The sequence below is a fragment of the Vombatus ursinus genome, unplaced genomic scaffold (assembly GCF_900497805.2).
Source record: "Vombatus ursinus unplaced genomic scaffold, bare-nosed wombat genome assembly UNPS02015398.1, whole genome shotgun sequence".
In the NCBI taxonomy this organism is placed as follows: domain Eukaryota; kingdom Metazoa; phylum Chordata; class Mammalia; order Diprotodontia; family Vombatidae; genus Vombatus; species Vombatus ursinus.
Genome location: NW_020955176.1, coordinates 3,325,969 through 3,343,881, shown reverse-complemented (window position 1 = coordinate 3,343,881; position 17,913 = coordinate 3,325,969). Strand labels below are relative to the sequence as shown.

The 17,913-nt window shown below is 43.0% G+C and overlaps 1 protein-coding gene across 1 annotated transcript in view; it reads left to right on the top strand.

Moving 5' to 3' along the window:
• Window positions 1-6,511, top strand: part of SIK2 (salt inducible kinase 2) — a 163,675-nt gene extending 157,164 nt beyond the window's left edge. Inside the window, exon 15 of the mRNA XM_027847294.1 lies at window positions 239-6,511. Within this exon, the coding sequence (XP_027703095.1) occupies window positions 239-854 (616 nt within the window). The 3' untranslated portion in view covers window positions 855-6,511. The remainder of the gene's footprint in view (window positions 1-238) is intronic.
• Window positions 6,512-17,913: the final 11,402 nt, after the last annotated feature.

Sequence of the window (17,913 nt, the reverse complement as noted above, 5' to 3'; positions counted from 1 at the left end):
AAGTTTGAGAAGCTGAGAATTAAAGCTTGACTTTATGTCAAAGGGAAAAACTTGGGGGAGCCCTCCACTTTGGCAGCAAGGGGGAGAACCTCACTTTGGTTTTAGAGTCAGGGAACAGTTGCTGTTGTTGTTTTTCTACTGGGAAGTGAAGGAGGTTGGGGAGCTTGGGCTGGGTCTTCATTTTCATCAAAGACAGAATCCCTTGAAGTATTTATTCCTTTTCCTCTCCCTGATTCAGGCTGCATCAGAAGCGACTCTTCCTCCAGAAGCAATCCCAGCTGCAAGCGTACTTTAACCAGATGCAGATAGCAGAGAATTCCTACCCAAGGCCAAACCAGCAGCTGCCGCTTCCCCACCAGGAGCAGCTCTCCAGTCCTCCGCCACAGCCACCCCAGCCACCCCAGTTCAGCCTGGCTCAGTCGCTAAGCCCAGTCCTAGAGCCTTCCTCAGAGCAAATGCAATATGACCCATTCCTCAGCCAATACGGTAAACTGCAGCTCCAGCCCTTGCCCTCCTCCCAGGTTCCCAGCTCCCCTCCTCCTCTGTCATCACAGCTGCAGCAGCAGCCGCCACAACCACCAGCAGCGCCCCCACCGTTACCATTCTCTTATCAGACTCGTGAGCTGTCAGGTGCTGCCCCCCCTGAGCCAGACTATCCTCCCCCCTGTCAGTATTCCATGGACTCAGCTCAGCAAAGCGATGTAGCATTACCAGACTGTCCCAGGAGCTCCGGGCCAAGGGAGACCCCCTCCAACTATGACCCATTAGCACTCTCTGAGTTGCCTGGACTCTTTGATTGTGAAATGATGGAGGCTGTTGACCCACAGCCCAGCGGCTATGTCCTTGTGAATTAGCCCCAGCACACACAGTGTTCATGTCAGAAAGCAAGCAGGGCAAAGGAAAAGAGTGTGAATTTTTGTTTTTATTCCAACCTTGAAATTCACAGCTTATTTTCCTGCATTTCCCCTAGTGGGAAATGTCAAGTTGCCCCCCTGGAACTGTCAGGGCCTGGCTGAGGCTGGGTGGTTGGGTCAGCCTGGCCTCGTCCACAGGAGCTTCAGAGGCAGGTACTGAACGTAGTTGTTGGACTGAAGATCATGCCCTTTGGGCAGATGGAGCAAACTTGAGGAAGACTCAGAAAATGTTTTTGTAGGAAGAAAGGAATCCACACCTTCATTTTATACCAAGTTATACCAGTCAATTATCGAGAAAAACTTGGTGAAAGCAAGGGTGTGGCATGGCCTATCTCCTGGCAATAAAAGCAATATGTTTTTCACTGAAATAAAGCAACAAAACGTTAGGCACTAAAAGATAAATCAAGAATGCTTCTGGATCGTGGGTACACAGATGATTGTAAAAGAAAGTCATGTCGTGGCATTGATTTGTAGAGTGTGACGAGCTTTGTTCTTTGACTGATAAGTAATAGCATTTCACCGATGTCGGGAGAAGCTAGAGATGAACCCCTTAGATGGGCAGCTCACCTCCCTCTGGTCGACAGTGGCACACCTCAAAAGGTGCAGACCCCTGCATAGAGGGGATGGGCCCACTGGGCTTGGGCTCTAAGGATTGCCATGACTGTCAGAGTCAGTGCTCTGTTCTCCAAAGATACCATCTGTGTGACAGAAAGGAGAAGTAACCAAAACATCACGAAGGCCAGCCCTGAGCAGAAGAAAGAGCAGGCTTCTCGCACACAATCCCTTGGGAAGACTTCTGGTCTCAGAGCAGCTGATCAGCAGGGGTCCCTCAGACTCTTAAAAAATAATGACTGTACTTTAAATTTACACTATAGTCTCTAGTGGTTTATTAAGCTTTGTATGTTGGACAGTGGTGTCGGGTTTTAGCACGTGCTAAGGACAAGCAAAGGCGGCAGCAGCAGCATCCCATGTGAAGCGGGAGCAGGTCTATGCTTCCTGGGTTCTTTGGCGGACAACAGCGCCCCATTGTATCCATGCTGAATCCAAAGTCACGTCAGAGGGGGTGTCCCACCATGTGGGATACAGAGTGCTCACGTCCTCTGCTGTTATGACTTGCTTATCTGCTTGAAATGTTAAACGTATGACAGCAATATTCAAAGAACTCTGGATGTGGTAACCATTTCACAGCAGACCATCTGCCAGTCACTTGACATTCATTAGCAGAACTTAACCTCATCTCAGACCTCAGAATTTATCAAAAATGAGTCAAGAGCAGATGTGACTACAAGTCTCCTGTCTACCTAGAATTAGTGATTACTCATTTGGACAGTGTCCCCCAAGGGTTAGAAATTAAGTATTAATGATGTGGAGTAATTATCCCTCTTCAGAGTGGCCGCTCTTTGATAGAGCAGATGAGCACAGTAAAGCACAAAGACCAGGGATCCTGCACTGTCCCGAAGGGAGGTGAGAAAATACATGGGGATCCTTTTTTGGTTTCTCACAAGGCCCCCCTGGGGGACAGGGAGCAGGATGGAAACTTGAGGATTCCATTTAAAGCATCCCAGCTCACTCCCCTTCTGAGCATTGTTTCTGAGGCCCACAGTTGTTGACCCAATGGAGCCACCTTGACTGTCATCATGTGCTTAACATTCTGGGTCAGGTGGAGAAAGACAAGTGGCACTGACCAGTTCCCCCACACTTCCGGGTTGGCTCCCATGTGATAGAGAAAGGGGCTAGTGGAGAGGATGGAATTACAGTAATTTTTAGTCAGAACCTAGGGAGAACAACTAGTTTTCATTTGTCTAGAAAATGTGTGCAGGGAGGCAGGGTCTTTACACCTAAGGATTGATAGCACATAGAATTGGCAAAGGTGATCCGAGGTGCTTCTGAGTAGGACCACCTACCAGTTGTCAAATTTTAAGATTCCACAGAACTTAAGCCAGAAGGGGAAAAAAATGTTTTTGACATAGATAGCAGCAGTTGCCTTACATTGCTTCCTAATTTGCTAGATGACAGACATTTATTTTATTCATTGTGTTCTTTTCTAAGGCGATATTGATCTCTAACTCCTTCAAGTCTGCAAACAGTTGCCGATCCTAAAATGGCTTGATGTGTTTAGATTGAAGGAGGATGGATGTGTTTTCAAAGATGTACTAATGTTGTTCTCTGGTATTTATGAAACTGAAATACTTTCCATTTTGAACATAGGAACTGTTTCAAAAGCATAGGAATTCTGCTGGTTATAGATTTACATCTCAATTCTCTCTCCATATCCCTTTCACTCAGACAACTGACTAAATCTCTCCAGAGGCCAGTTGGGTAGCTGGCTGCCCCCAGGAATCCCCACAGGGTCGTGTGGCACTATAAAGGTCCATTCATTGAGAAAAGAAGTGGAGAAGTTATTCAGAGGTAAAAGGCTTCAGGGACAAAGGGGAGAAATAGTGCAGCATTCAACAATGTGGGGCCTGAGAGTATTAATTACCAAATAACTGAGGCTTGGCAACATAAGGATTCAGCTGGTGAGGAAAAGAAGCCTCTCCTACCTAGCTGGTCTTTGCAGACCAAATACCAATGGGTTTCAAGGAGAAATCAATAAATTCCTCCAGCAGTCTGTATTTACTGATGTTTCAGCTGATAAGCAGAGAAGATTCTTCCTACTGGTTAGTTAGCTCTACAAGATTAGGTCATTTGCTCTGTTCCTTAATCAGTGACCTGTAAACTCCATATAGTTTTCTTTAAACAAATACTAAAATAACACTAAAAGGACATAGTACCACTGTATATTGATGCTACTTTGAAATAGCTGCTTCTGTTTGCATCTGTTTAACATTAGCAGAGTGTACACTACTGTATAGTAATTACTAGCTTCGTTATCTTGTAATAAGGGATGCCTCTGAAGAAACTTTGGTGAGATGTATATGGGGTAAAAATTTAACATGGAGGAAAGTGCAATATGTGTGTGGTACATTTTTATTTTTCTTTTAGATCATGGGGATTAGTCTTTTGCTTTGGGAAAAATGGCACCACTACTGTGAGTTCCAGTTGGGTGCATTTATCTTTAGTATTTACATGCAACTGATATGCTGGACCCTATAAAGCAGTGTATTTCTAAAGAATAAAGAGGACAGATCTTCTGCTTTTAAATCAGTGGTGGCTAAGCTGCACACCAGCAGGCCCAGACTCAGCACCAGCTCTCTCCCCTCCTTTCAAGCATTATTTTCCCACCATTTATGACTTAAGGGGATGGACAAAGGACAAAATGGGTGTCTGCCTTGGTAGGCCTCCATTATCCAAGAGACAGAAAACACTTGGACCAATACCAAGGAGAGACATGACTCAGGGACTCAGCCCATCCTAGTGTAGACTATTTTTCACCCTGGACCTCTGCCTCATACCTTATTCCCAACTTGATGGGGATGAGGGAGGAGAGAATTTGATACCAGTCTCTTTGGGTACCATTTTCCCCTTGGAATCTGACAGAATCAGTGGAGGGTTGGAGAGGGGGATGCACCAAAATATTGTTTGGGGAGGACCCAAGGCTATAATTAAAACATGGACTTCCCCCCCTTATGTTTCCATTTTAGCTTCATGATTAAGGAGAGGTAGGTAACTCCCCTCATGAAATCAGTTGAGAAAGAGCACAGCCCAGCTGTTTTGGAACAAGCTACTGTGTACCGGTGAGAAGTAGTACATATAGACCCATTAGTTATGGTAATAATGACCTCAGCAGAAATCACCATTTGGGATGAGGCGGTAACCCTCTTTTATGGTTGCTCAGAACCTATACTCAGAGTATTACCTTTGTACCACCCTTTGTGCTGCTGCTAATTACCTTAGGATCATAAGATTTTTTGGGGGGGGGAGGCACCAAAATGCAGCTCATCCCTCAACCTTTAAAGGAAAAATACTTGTATTGCTAGAATTTGGGGTAGGAGTAATGGTAGATTATTCCCAGCAACTTCCAGTTTACTCCTGCTGCAATTGGTTAAACTCTTTTAGGTACAAGCTTATTGAGACATCCCCCAGGTAGGCATAGGATTATGGAAAATTTCATTTCCCTGATCCTATTGCCTTTAGACATCATAAGACCGTCACAATCAAACCACCCACATTTTAGGCTCCTAACGTTTTCTATTTTGCTTGCCGCTCAGAAGTCAATGTCAGACCGTTCTACTTTAGCTCGCTATTTAAAATAAGTTCATGCTCTGAATAACTTGCATTCCAAACCTAATGAGTCATTAACTTTTAAAAAGCAACACTGATGTAATTTACCAATATTGGTCTTACAAGCCTGGTACGATTTGGAAGGCTTAGTTCCCAATTTTGACCTTTCTTGTTTTCTACTTCCCACTTAAATGGCAAAGATGGGGAAATGTTAGGATGGAATAATACTGTCTACAGAATTTATTGCTCCCTTTCTACTTTGGGGACTTATCAATCTGATTTCAGCAGACTAATTCAGAAGCAGATGATTATGCTTTTTTCCTGAAATGTTCAATGGCATTAAACAGATGATCATCTCTGATGAATGAGCATATAGCGAGACTGTAAGGGTTGACTCATATGTTACATCATTAAGATTCCCTGCTTTGGCATATGTGATCTTGTCAGAAGTCAGAGCAATGGACCAAACCCTTCTGAACCCCTCCCAGTTCTAGGTACCATGACTCTACCCTCCTGTACACCATCATGTATTCCTGTTTTGCTACATTTTCTCCTAAGAGAATGAGAATACCTGGAACTTGAGTGTTTTTAGAGTTGTTCTATCATAGCTTCAGAGATTTTAACAGGAATTTTAAAATTCAGCTATCAAAGGTTTCAGACCCACACCTCTTCAGATAATATTCCCCACTACTGATGAGACCTTTTAGGGATAAAAAAAAAATTTGCTTTGATTGGACAAAAACTTGAAATTCTTTCAGGGTAAAAGGAAGATGATATTTCAAAACAAGTAGAAATACATGGTATTGTCCAGAAAATGATCCCAAACATAAGCAGTATTAAGTTGGCAAAGTCAATCAAATAGTTTGCCACTGACTATATCTAAATAGTCTGATATCTAGATATGGTTTAGGCCATATCTAAACTGAATGAGTTTTTACCTAGACTAAGGCAGTTCTAAGTGGTGGTAATACACAATTGTTGGCAAAATATGAAGTCACATGATGGAAAAGGAAGAAGATGGCAAGAATTAGATGCAACCTTCTCTTTTTGTACTGAAATAAAAACACAATCATGTTTCTCTTTGCAGAAAAGGGCAAAACAAGCTGCTTTTATTTCTGAGGGTGATCATTCTTTAGGCTGGTCTGTGAAAGAATTAATTTGATAAAATTCTGTCTAATCATGAATTTTTCATTTTGGGCTTTTTGGTTTTTTGGTGAGTTTGATGATTTGGGGTATCTTGAAAGCAAATCACAACTGTAATGTGAAAAAATCAAAATGTATCCCCATCACCACTCAGTGTTAGGAAATTGTTGAAAATGCAGTGATCTTTGTACCAAAAGGTAATTTAATGGGGTTGTTTCCTGCAAGGAAAATGTTTTTATGTGTAATCCCTGTTGAATTAGCAGAAAATAAAGGCAACAGTGTTTTTATTAGCACTTGAGTGAGCTGCATTTCAAAGGGGCCTGATACTCCAAGGCCCTCGAACTGTTTGGTATCTGTTCCATTGGCTTAACTCCTTTGCTGTGAAGACCCTACATGGCATTGTAAATGTGTGTGTGGAGGGGGGGGGGTAGGTCTATGAGCTCCAGGGCTTATTTCAGGCAGCAAAGGAGAGTGGATAATGTGTTCTCATTGACGTCAACAGGGTAAATAATACCTTGCATGTGTTACCCTTTAAAGCAGACTGCTAACCACAGCACACGCAGTGCTGCCCCACCCCCAAGGCCCCTGCCTCAGCTCCACTGTACAGAGCCTTGACTGGAATCTGGATACCAAGGTGGGGCAGTCACTCCATTATCAAGACTGGAATCTAGAGAAATCCTTTCACTAGAGCAGAGACTAAAGCCAACAGTGGGTTATAAAGAACCTTCACCCACACAGATACTGGACTCCAGTAAATTTATATGACGCTATGGATAGAATAAACTACTGACTAGCCCCCGGTGACCCTGGGGTCATGTGACTGGCTGTCAGATTCAGATATATCCATATTCTGGGGGAGCCACTGACCATGACCAATGAAGCGGTCCCATTCTGAGGGCCAGTTTTCTTGCTAGATAGTACTCATGGTACACAGTGCCCATGACATATAAAGCACCATGCTAGGTTAAAGAGACTTTTTTTTTTTTTTTTTTACCTAGCATGGTGCTTTACATGTCATGGGCACTCACTCAAATGTTTCTGGATGAATGAACTTGCCACATCACTAATGGCTGACTCATTGGATGTGTGTAGGCAGTAGAACCTACAGAGATTCCTGGGGAGAAAAGACAGTAGACCCTGGCCAGGCTGCTTCTTCCCCAGTCAGCCTGTTAGCCCTTTTGACTAGAAATCAAGTAGACAAGGGAATCGGTAAATCAAACATTTGCATTTGTACCTGCTGGCCACCCCCAGCATAGCAACAGGATGTTTTAATCATGCTTCTATGGCCCATCAAATTCTATACCATTTTTAAACTCTTTCATTGCAGCCAAAAACACCAGAGGCAAAACAAATTTGCTGAGACTTTAAGCAGCCCCTCAACTGTTCTGATTTCAGAGAACTTGCCCACCCCAGCCAAAAAATTCTACAGTGCAAATGCACAATCTGAGAATTCCATTTTGTTTGCAAATGGAATTTTTATTGACAACTTCTCTTCCAGTCATGATCCATTTTAGGTGACTACTATTTCTCATCTCACATTTGCTGTTTTCATGTTTGCCATTTCTGCTGTGCCCATCCTCCTTCTAATATCCTGGTATCTGGAAAAATTATTTTTCAATTTGAGAACCTGGCAGCATCAGGGGTAGGGAGCTGCCCAGCTCCAGTCCTGCCCAACCTCACAGACTGTTGCCATCTGTAGGTCCTAGGACATTCAGACTGTAAGTCCAGTCACTTGCCCATTGGCACCCATTGGGGTCAATGATCTTTTGGAGCCAGCCAGGTTCGGCTGCAGCCTTTGGGGTGATGTGTGCAAGTAAAGAAAGGAGCCAGTCCAGGGGCCCCTAAATGCTAGAACACAGGGCATCTGTCCAACCTGAAGCTGCATGGCTGAGATGACAAAACTGCACTCTGCCAACTCCCATTTAAATTTCAAAAAACTGTGCAGCATGATTCACCAAAGTTACTACTTATTCTAAAGTCCCTCATAATGGGAGTACAAGATAGTTTGGCAGTGCCTCTTCCTACAACTTGCCTACATCAACTCATTCAATGCAATATTTATGTAAGCATATTACAAAGCAGAACTCAGATTAACCATCTTTGTTAGAGTTTTTTCAGCTTCCTTATGACAAACTGAGAGCAGCTAAGTGGTACGGTGGATAGAGTGCTGGGCCTGGAATCAGAAAGACTCGAGTTCAAATCCAGCCTCAAGACACTAGCTCTATAACCCTGGGCAAGTCGTTTAACCCTGTTTGCCTCATTTTTCTCATCCATAAAGTGATCTGGAGAAGGAAATGCCAAACCACTCCAGTATCTTTGCCAAGAAAACCCCAAATGGGGTCACAAAGAGTCAGACACGAATGAAAATGACTACACAACAAAAATGACAAATTGAAGGACTCCGTGCTTTTCTAACTTAAATACTCATCTCCTCCCAACCCCCACAAGCCAGGACCCTAGTTTCAAGAGTGTAGGCCTGCCTTCTTTCTCTCCAGGTTGAAAGCCAGTTTTGCCTGTTTGCCATTAACATCTACAATGAGAGGCTCAGCCTTTACAGACAGGATTATGGGGGCTCTCTGGACACAATGATAGAGATAATCCTGCTTCCTCCTCCTCCCAACACAGTAACAGTGCTCTTATATAAGCCCCCTTGTAAGGCATTGGCCTTCAAAGCCAAACAGGAAAAATCCATCCCTTCAGTAGAAAGATCACCTGCCAATCCCAGTTACCACTGTAGACATGATGAAAGAGCAGGAAGGGAGGATGCTGAATCTTGAAAGGTGACTTGGTTGCTGTCCTAACAAGTGTTAGCCTTGAGGGACATCACTCCAGCTGCGACTGGCCTTCACTGGGATGTCATTATTCAAGTTATTCAAGTCCTAGAAAGATGGGTGCTGGGTCACAAACCACGATGGACAGAACCTGTCTGTTCAGTTTTGTCTTGATGGTAGCTAAGTGGCTGGCTCTTCAGATAATCTCTGGCAAATCAATCATCATCAGCCTGGCAAGAAACGATGTTCAGAGAGGGAATCAAGTTAATAGAGAGTGGGGCTGTCCTTAGGCTAGGCAGAGGAGGTAACTGCCTACATTGTGGAATTTTAAGGATGCCAGGAAAGTCCACATCCTCTTTCAAAAGACCAGCCAATGGTATCTGACTGCCTGTTGTTAGAGATTCTTACCTTTAGGTTAAGGCAAAACTCAAAATACGAGTACACCCAGAGAGGTAACACATTAAGCTATTAGGAGTTACTAACACTTCGCTATGAATTAGTCCAGTCTCCTGTCCAGTGGCAAGATAGTCTAGTTCAGGCTTTGAAGGGGAAATGGTAGAGTTCAAAGCACTCTCCTGGCAGGGTGGGCTTCACTGAACTGGGCTACAAGGAAGAGTTGGGGGGACGGGAAGGAGGCATTGTTTGGGGAGGACAAGAAGGGAAAGTAATATAATGCAAGGAGAGGTAGAAAGGCCCCAAGACAGATCACTTGCTTCAAAGAGGGAGCTTAGTGGTGTAATGGATAGAATGCTAAACCTGAAGTCACAAAGAGCTGAGTTCAAGTCTTGATTCAGACACTACCTCCATGGCCCTCGACAAGTCACTCACAACCTCTTTCCACCTCAGTTTCCCATCTACCAAAAGAAATGGGGATAACATCCCTTAGCTCATAGGATCCTGAAGACGAGATGAGGAAATGCAGGTAAAGTGCCTTTGCCGACCTTAAAGTGCTAAATAAGTATTAGCTATCATAATAGGAACAACTCTGACCTGTGAGCCCTTGGGGCAATTCCTGAAGGGAGATGGACACCGAGGGTTCCACCACATTCACTACCAGATCCTCTCAAAGTATGCCCATATGTTATAGAAAAGAAATGTGGATCTCTTGAGGTATAAGGGGGAGGCCAGGGGAGAGGGGCATTAATGCCAGGGCTCCAAAGCCAGTGGTCACTCTCCCTCTCAGGACACTGTTCTCTGGAGTGGGGGACAAGGACCAGGACAGGCAAGGGTGAAGAACATAGAAAAAGAATATTCACAACCATTAGCATTAATCTAGGAATAGACAAATAGTTAAAATGCCACAAGCCTCACATAGGGACATGTGACAAAGGCACGAGGGTCATTGTACAGCAGGGTTAGGGCTAGCCCTTCAGACAAGTCACCCTTGCAGCACCAAGAAGCCCCTTCGCCCCTCCAGAGAGAAGGCCAGGCAAGGAGCATGGAGCTGTTCGCATTATTCTTTAAGGTGAAAAGGAGTATTCTCATGGTCCATATCAGGCTGGCCTGATGTAACAGATCAGCTTGGAGCAGTGGAGGAAAAGGTGGGAGATTACATTCTGGAGGGTTTTTTTTTTTTTTTTGACATGTTAGGAGAGTCATCCTAGACTCTCTGGAGCCTTTCTCTCTGTCTCTGCTTTCCTTCCTTCCCTCCCTCGCTTGGGTTGGGGAATGCCCATATTCCATCATAATGATTAACTGGAAAGTACCTAGGGAGAAAAAGTGAGGAAGAGCTGGGGTCCAGCCCCGACTGTGTCACTGACGCGCTTTAAGAGTTTAAGCAAAATCAGGCTCCAGGCTGCAGGGCTGGTTTGTTTGTTTTCCACTGTGAGGTTAATACTTAGCAGGATGACTGTGGGGGTCCAGTGTATTTCACAATCATAAAATATTATGCAAATTGGAGTATTTTGAATGTCCAGAGCTGACTCCCACAAGCCCTCCCTGGTAACCTATCCCTGTTTTTCATCCAGCTCTTTCTTACTAGACAGCACAGGTCACTTGCAAAAATCTCTCCAAGTCCCTTGCCCCTTTGGCCTCAGTATTGTTAGCTGCCCCAAGACAGACTCCTCCTGATTTCCTGAAACTGGGAGTTTTAGACAACAGCCAGATTTGGGCTTCTGGTAGGACTGACCAGAAAAGGTTTTACCAGAAATGAGCATTAACCCTTCTTAAGTGGTTCTTTGTCCAATCCCAGTGAAAAGCTGCAGCTTTAAGGTAAAGGACAAATTCCCAGGATGAATAGTAGGCCTGGAAGAGTCTAAGGAATTATTACTACCAAAGAGGAACACTTAAATATTTGAGTACCTGCTTCTGCTCCTAGGATTCCACCAAGCACCTCTGAACCCCCAAATCTTCACCAGTAGTACTGAGTGCCCACAGGCCAGATTAAACCAACTAGAGATGCTACAACTCTGAGGAATCACATTTAGAGTGTTTGCTTCTAAATACAAGAAGGAAAATGTTCTCCCCAGCTGGGTTTGTGGGACTGCCCAGTCAATCGTCTTGCTTGATTCAAGAGAGCTGATTTTCTTGACAAGATTTGGTCCTTCAAAGCTTCAAATGCCAGGCATCCACAGTCTGGCTAAGCTCCTTAGAACAGCCGTGTCCAGAGTGGGACGCTGAACAGAATGCCCACTACTGCCCCTAAGCAACCTTCTACGAACAGAACTTTTAGTGACAACCAGACATACTCTGACCTTACTGTGGGAACAGGACTAGGAGCCTAGGCAGTCAGTTAAGGAAAATCAGTTCCTGGATCACAGGTATAGGCCATATGTTTGGGCCCATAAGAACAGCCTTACCCTCACTCATTCAAAGTCCTTGGTTCTGAAGATAGACTATAAATATACAGAAAGAAATGAAAGTTGCACATAGAAGCATCAGAGCTAAGAGAAAAATTTTAAAAACCTTGAAAACTTAAGTGTGAAGAGATAAGGACAGAAGGATGAAGGGAACAGAAGCAAAGCAGATGCGTTCTCCCTCGATTCCCTCCTTGGTCACTGGAGGATGCAGGCTCCTGGCTCTGGTCACTATCTTTGCCCTGGACAGATTGTCCTAGCTTAGAGAGAAAAGAGGAAGAGGAGGAGCAGGGATTCAGTGACCCACAGTGGGTTTTGCAACCACTATTTATTGATGTTTCACTTGACTTCAGTCGCCAGCTCCAGCTCAGCATGGAGACTGAATGTCCCTCACAGCTGCTCCTTCCTACAATAACAAGACTGACATCACCCGTTGTCAGGGAAATGGTGTTTTGATTAAAATCATGTGACAGCTACTTCATGATTCAATAAACAAATCTCCATTAACCCTTGCCTGGCAGCATACCATCCATCAGGAAGCAATCAACCACACTTCTGTCTGGAAGGACGGTGAAGCCCACCAAAAAGGTTTGTCTTTTCAGAACTCTGCTTGGAGACAAAATAGAAGACAGCTGCAGGCAGGAAGTCCGATGTGGAATCAGGCTGTGCGCGGTTTGTACACTGCCTCAGACAATGGGTGATCCTAGGCAAGTCAGTGAAAATGCTTCATCAGTTACCTAAAAATGGGCTTTAGAAGAGAAACTAACCCTCTCTGTGCTGCCTGACCAGATCTGGTGGACTCCCCCAAGTCTCTTCCAGCAGGCACTATGGTGCCTGTTAAACATCCACCTTTATACAGCACTTTTAAGGGTTGAAATTATAAACAACAACAAAAAACCTGAGGATCTCTGTGACAGGGCATGGAATCTGCTACCTCCCTTCATGTTCTCTACATGACTAGTTAACAATTGGCCCAGTTAAACCATTCCCCCAGCCCATGAGAGAGACCTTGACACAGAGCCTAAGGCACTGGCTTAGCAAAATACTTTGAAGACACCCTCTCATTTTATCCTAAAAACCACAGCATGAGGGGCTATTATCCCCATTTTACAGATGAGGAAACCTGGACTTTGAGAGACTATGATTTTCCTAGAGATACACAGCTGCTAAGTATCTGAGGAAGATTTTAACTTGGGTGTTCCTAACTCGAGGTCCAACAGTCTATTCGCTGTCCCAACTGGCGGCCCGAAATGCAAAACTTTTCTGGCACAATGGCAGTACCCAATTTCCATTTCTGCATCACACTTGTTATACTTTCCTTATGTAAAACAAAATACAGGGGAACTCTAGGCATCACGTCGCATGAAATTTTTCAGATTTGAGGCCTATATATTGCTGGGCTTCTGATATTAGTTGTTAGGACTCCCCCAAAATGGAAACACAGGAAGACAGAATCAAGAATTAGAGAACTTTGTCTTTCCAGAGAACCCTACTACCAACCACTGAGAAGATCTCAACTCCCACAATCCTATCCTCATTTCAGGCATATGACATGTTTTTAAAATTGTGAAAGGATACTGAATCTATTAGGAAAACCATGTTCCTGTCTAACGAGTGAAGTTCAGATCTCAAATACTATTGCTACTGCAACTCATCTAGCCTACATATCCCCTAAGTCAAGTTCTACAAGACGCAATGCTAAGGTGTCCAAAACACTGACTGAAATGTACACTAATTTGCAACAGCAAACTAAGCAGCCTGGACATCTCACGTCACACTGCAACATACTCCCATACCAAAGTCACGTCAGATCTCAGTCTAGGCCTCCAAACACTGACCTGTGCTGAAGATCATCCAAACACAGGCAGAATACCCCCATTGCTGACAACCTGTTCCCTTAGCTGTCCTCACACTGTTGACTCTCTGCCTGCAAGGTTCAGAGCCAGGCATGTGGTAGTCTTAAGTTCCACAGAATACTTCTCCAGGAAACAAACTGTACAGCATCCTAGGATGGAGAGTTCCAAGATAAACGGACACAATTATTAGGGCATTGAACTAGGGAAAGGAACACCAGGTTTCATGACCTCACCTTTGGTTCAAATGCAAGAGAGGGAAAAGCCAAGGGGATTTCTAAGACAAACATTTTTTTTCCTGACATTTCCCCCAAGCAAACACTCTACTGCCACAGGGGGAAAAAATCTCCTTGTCAAGAATCCTTGTCCTTCATGAAGAGTGCTTGATGTTATGATAAACTACTCCAAGTAAACCAAACCCAGCAAGTTGGCCAGCTTCACTTCCTCCCTCTAGCTTCTAACCTTTTTAATGTAAATTGAATTTTTAAAAATGCTTTATTTTTCAAAGGTCTGAGAACATCATCACTGAAAGAAACTCTTTTTCCAAATGTGTAAAGCGTCAATTCTAAATGATTCTGTAATTTGCAGCGTGGGGTTGAGGTCAGCCCCAGCTGTATTTGCCCTGCCTATAATTTTGACATGTGTCTGTTAACTAAAGGGAGTTCTCTCCTCAATGAAGAACAGTGCCCAATAAGGCATGCAGTACATTTGGAATACTAAACAGTGAGCTCAGCAAATGCTTTTGTTTCTCTGAGTGGCAATTACTACCTAGGAAAAATCCTGGCAAATATTAACCTTTTAAAATACCAGGAGATGGAACACAACCTTCTCCACAGCAACTCCTCACCAAACTAACCTGCGTTTACCCAAGTTTTGTGTTTGTAGTTTTTTGGATGGATTTGTGTACAGCTTCAACAGGGGGGCTCTTCCAAATACTTTGGGAGATGACTTGAGAAACAGGAGTTTCGAGGATCTAGATAGGGTCCTCTGGCCTTAGCTCTCCTAAACCTGGGAAGAGTTAGTGACTGTGGTCACAGAGTGCTTCCCTCTACAACACCTCATTTGATCCTCAAAATTCTGTACATTTAGTGTCAATCTCACAGATGAAGTAGAAGTGAAACTCAGAGGTTATGATTTGTCCAAGGTTATAGCTAGTAAGTGGCTGGCAGAGCCAAGACACAAACCTAGGCCTTCTGACTTCTAGTCTATTTCTATTAGACCACGATGCTTCTCCTTAAAGGTGGCCTCATACTCAATTGGCCTATTTCCCCTATACTCAGCTCTTTAAAAAGAAAAAAATTGCTGTTTTCTTAAGTTTGGACTTTGGTCTTCTGTGGCACTGACCTCGCTTATGCTCTCTCTCTTACCTGTGGGTCCCAGGTAGTTTCTGTCAGCCCCAGGGGCCTCAGTGTCCTTAGGCAGATTTAGCTTCCTACATTTCTGTACCACCACTGAGGATACAGATAGCCAGCATTTTAACTTGTCCTGGTCAATATATTCCACTGTCTGGCCTCATGCCTAATCCCTACCCACCATATAACCATGAGCCTCTAGGCTTCCAAGACTGCAATAAATGTACATGGTAGGCACAATAACTTAAATATGATGCCAAATGGTGTGATGAAAAGATTGTTCACGTCCTATACTTTATGAAAGGGTCTTCATAGATACAGAAAGTTAAGTGCCTTCTCTAGAGATTCTGTAAAGATCACATTTTCAGCCATCAAGCTGAGTGGTCATACATACACACTGGGTTACACACAAGTGATGATAACCTATAGAGCCTCCTCATTAAAACTTGACCTTTAAAGAGATGGTTATCTCAATATAAGGTACACAATTTGGGAATCTCCCCATCTTTTCTACTTTACACTTAGTTTTAATTCCTTTCAATCTCAAGATGAAGATTTATATCACACTCCAACAGAATGACAATTCTAGGAATTAGCAGGCTGGAGGAGAGGCTACCTTGGAAGATAAGGAACATGAATCAAGTGGAGAACAGGGCAAGAAACATGTGATTAAAGAAGGGTCGATTAGTAAGGTAGAAACGGGAAAATCAAAGCCATCTACATGCCTTGTGATATGGAGGACAGCTAAGAATTAGTGAAATTTAATGTGAGGATGACAAAAGCTTAACAAAGATTAGTAAAGCTGACTCAAACATACTAAAGGCAAGTAAACAAAAGGCAAAAAAAAAAAAAAGCCACTGAGTAACTTATAGCATCTGAGATTACAAAGTGGTCAGTCCTTTGGAAGTTTCTAAAATTTGTTCTCATGTTCCCTGCATGGTCAAGATGTCCAGCTTCATCTTAGAGACCCCATCATGCAACGAGTGCCAGGCTACTTCTTCAGGGATGACTATCATCAAGTATTTCAACACAGGCTCACCAGAAACTATTAACTTGCTTATTCTTCTACCTTAAGAGGCCTGTCTGACCAATAATATCTGCCTGGCAATACAGCAGAAATAAGAAAAAGCTGCTTTAGTAATCCTGACTAAGCGAAACTGAGCTTTTAAGAAAGAAAACATCTGTAACAAATGAGGGATTTACACTTAGGAAAGGGTCTGCGCTGGTACAGAAAGCTCAAGTGCATACTCTGACTCTTTACATTAAAATATAATTCATTTTTCAGGAGCATAAATTTCTGAGCAACTCAGTACTTGTCTGCTTGGTTTAGAAAATTCAACCAAAAGATGAGTTGTGGCTTAAGTAAACAGAGGCTGGCTGCTATTGGGCACAAAGCTGCATATGTCCATTTCTTCACATCCTAAAGGATCAAGTACCTGGACCAGGATAATCTGCAAAGACAACATACACAGAGGCAAAAAAAAAAAAAAAAAAACCCACCAAAGCTGAAATAAGACCAAAGTATAGAAAAGCTCCACATAATCCCAAATTACAAGTTTTACCTCCTTTCAGCACGGCAAATAGCAGAAACAAAACCAGATGAAAGTAAAACATCAGCTAAAGTGAAATTTGATCTTTGGAAATCCTCTGAAGACAGCATATAAAGAAGACATGCCAAGAAATAGGTGTGTACATAAAAATGATCATATTCTACATTACATAAAGGCCTACTCCAATGCCTCCTTGTGGTACTATAACCATATACAATATATATACATGTATATGTATGTGTGTGTATGTGTGTAACTGGCGAGGCAGTTGGGTTTAAGTGACCGGCCCAAAGTCACACAGCAAGTAAATGTTACACATCTGAGGTCAAATTTGAACTCAGGTCCTCCTGACTCTAAGGCTGGTGCTCTATCCACTGCACCACCTACCTGCCCCCTGTAACCGTACATTTTTAAAGGCTAAGTCAACAGATCACAAATTTCATCAGGTCCTACACCAAGTTGAGTTAATAAAATACAAGCCTATCAAAGGACTACGTGTCTAGACAAGACTAGCTAAATTCTGAAAGGCTCATCACTAGAAAGCTGGCCACCAAGTGATGAGATGCATTAGGCAAAAAAAAGGTTGCTATCTATGCTGGTAGAGGGAGTGTCCTCACAGCCCTTCCCACGCATGTGCAATGCACCAAAGGGACTGACTATTTTATAGATAGGAAAACTGAGCTAAAGAAAGAATGCCCAAATCACAGGCCAAATAACTTGGTTGAAAAGTCAGAAAGGGAATTTATTACTGTTAGTGCATGGCCCTATCCAGCCACTAAAAAGAAAAGGTTAAGTTCACAAAAAGCTCCCTCCCTAAAGAAAAGGGACCAATGGTGACTTCACTGAAACACGCTTAAGAAGCAGCTAGAACAACTTCGGCACAGACAGGATGATGCACAGGTCTTTCCATGACGGAAAAATGGAGTAACTTTTAACAGAAACAGGAATGTTTTAGTTAGTCAAATATTAAGTTGGATTTTCTATCTGTTTTGGTTTTTGGCATTAAAACATCACAATCTCTGGAATTTGACGGTTATATTTTCAATTACTTCTTTCATACATGAAATCATGTGAATATGTCAGACTCAAAATGTCACTAGTAAGACTCTATTAGAAAGTCAAATGGAAAAATCTGAAAGATTTTAAGAAAAAGATTAAATCCAAAAAAAAAAAAATAAAGTATAGGCTTCTTAAAAGGCACTTTGACAGTCAAAACACATGTTACTCAAAGGTTCATAAAATAATTTTTTCAATGGAGTTAAGATAAACTTGAAAGCAGTTAGTCAAAACTTGGTATTATGTAATATATAGTATAGCAAAACCTCCCTAATTTATACTGAGGAAGATAAATTTGTGTTAGTGAAAAATTTA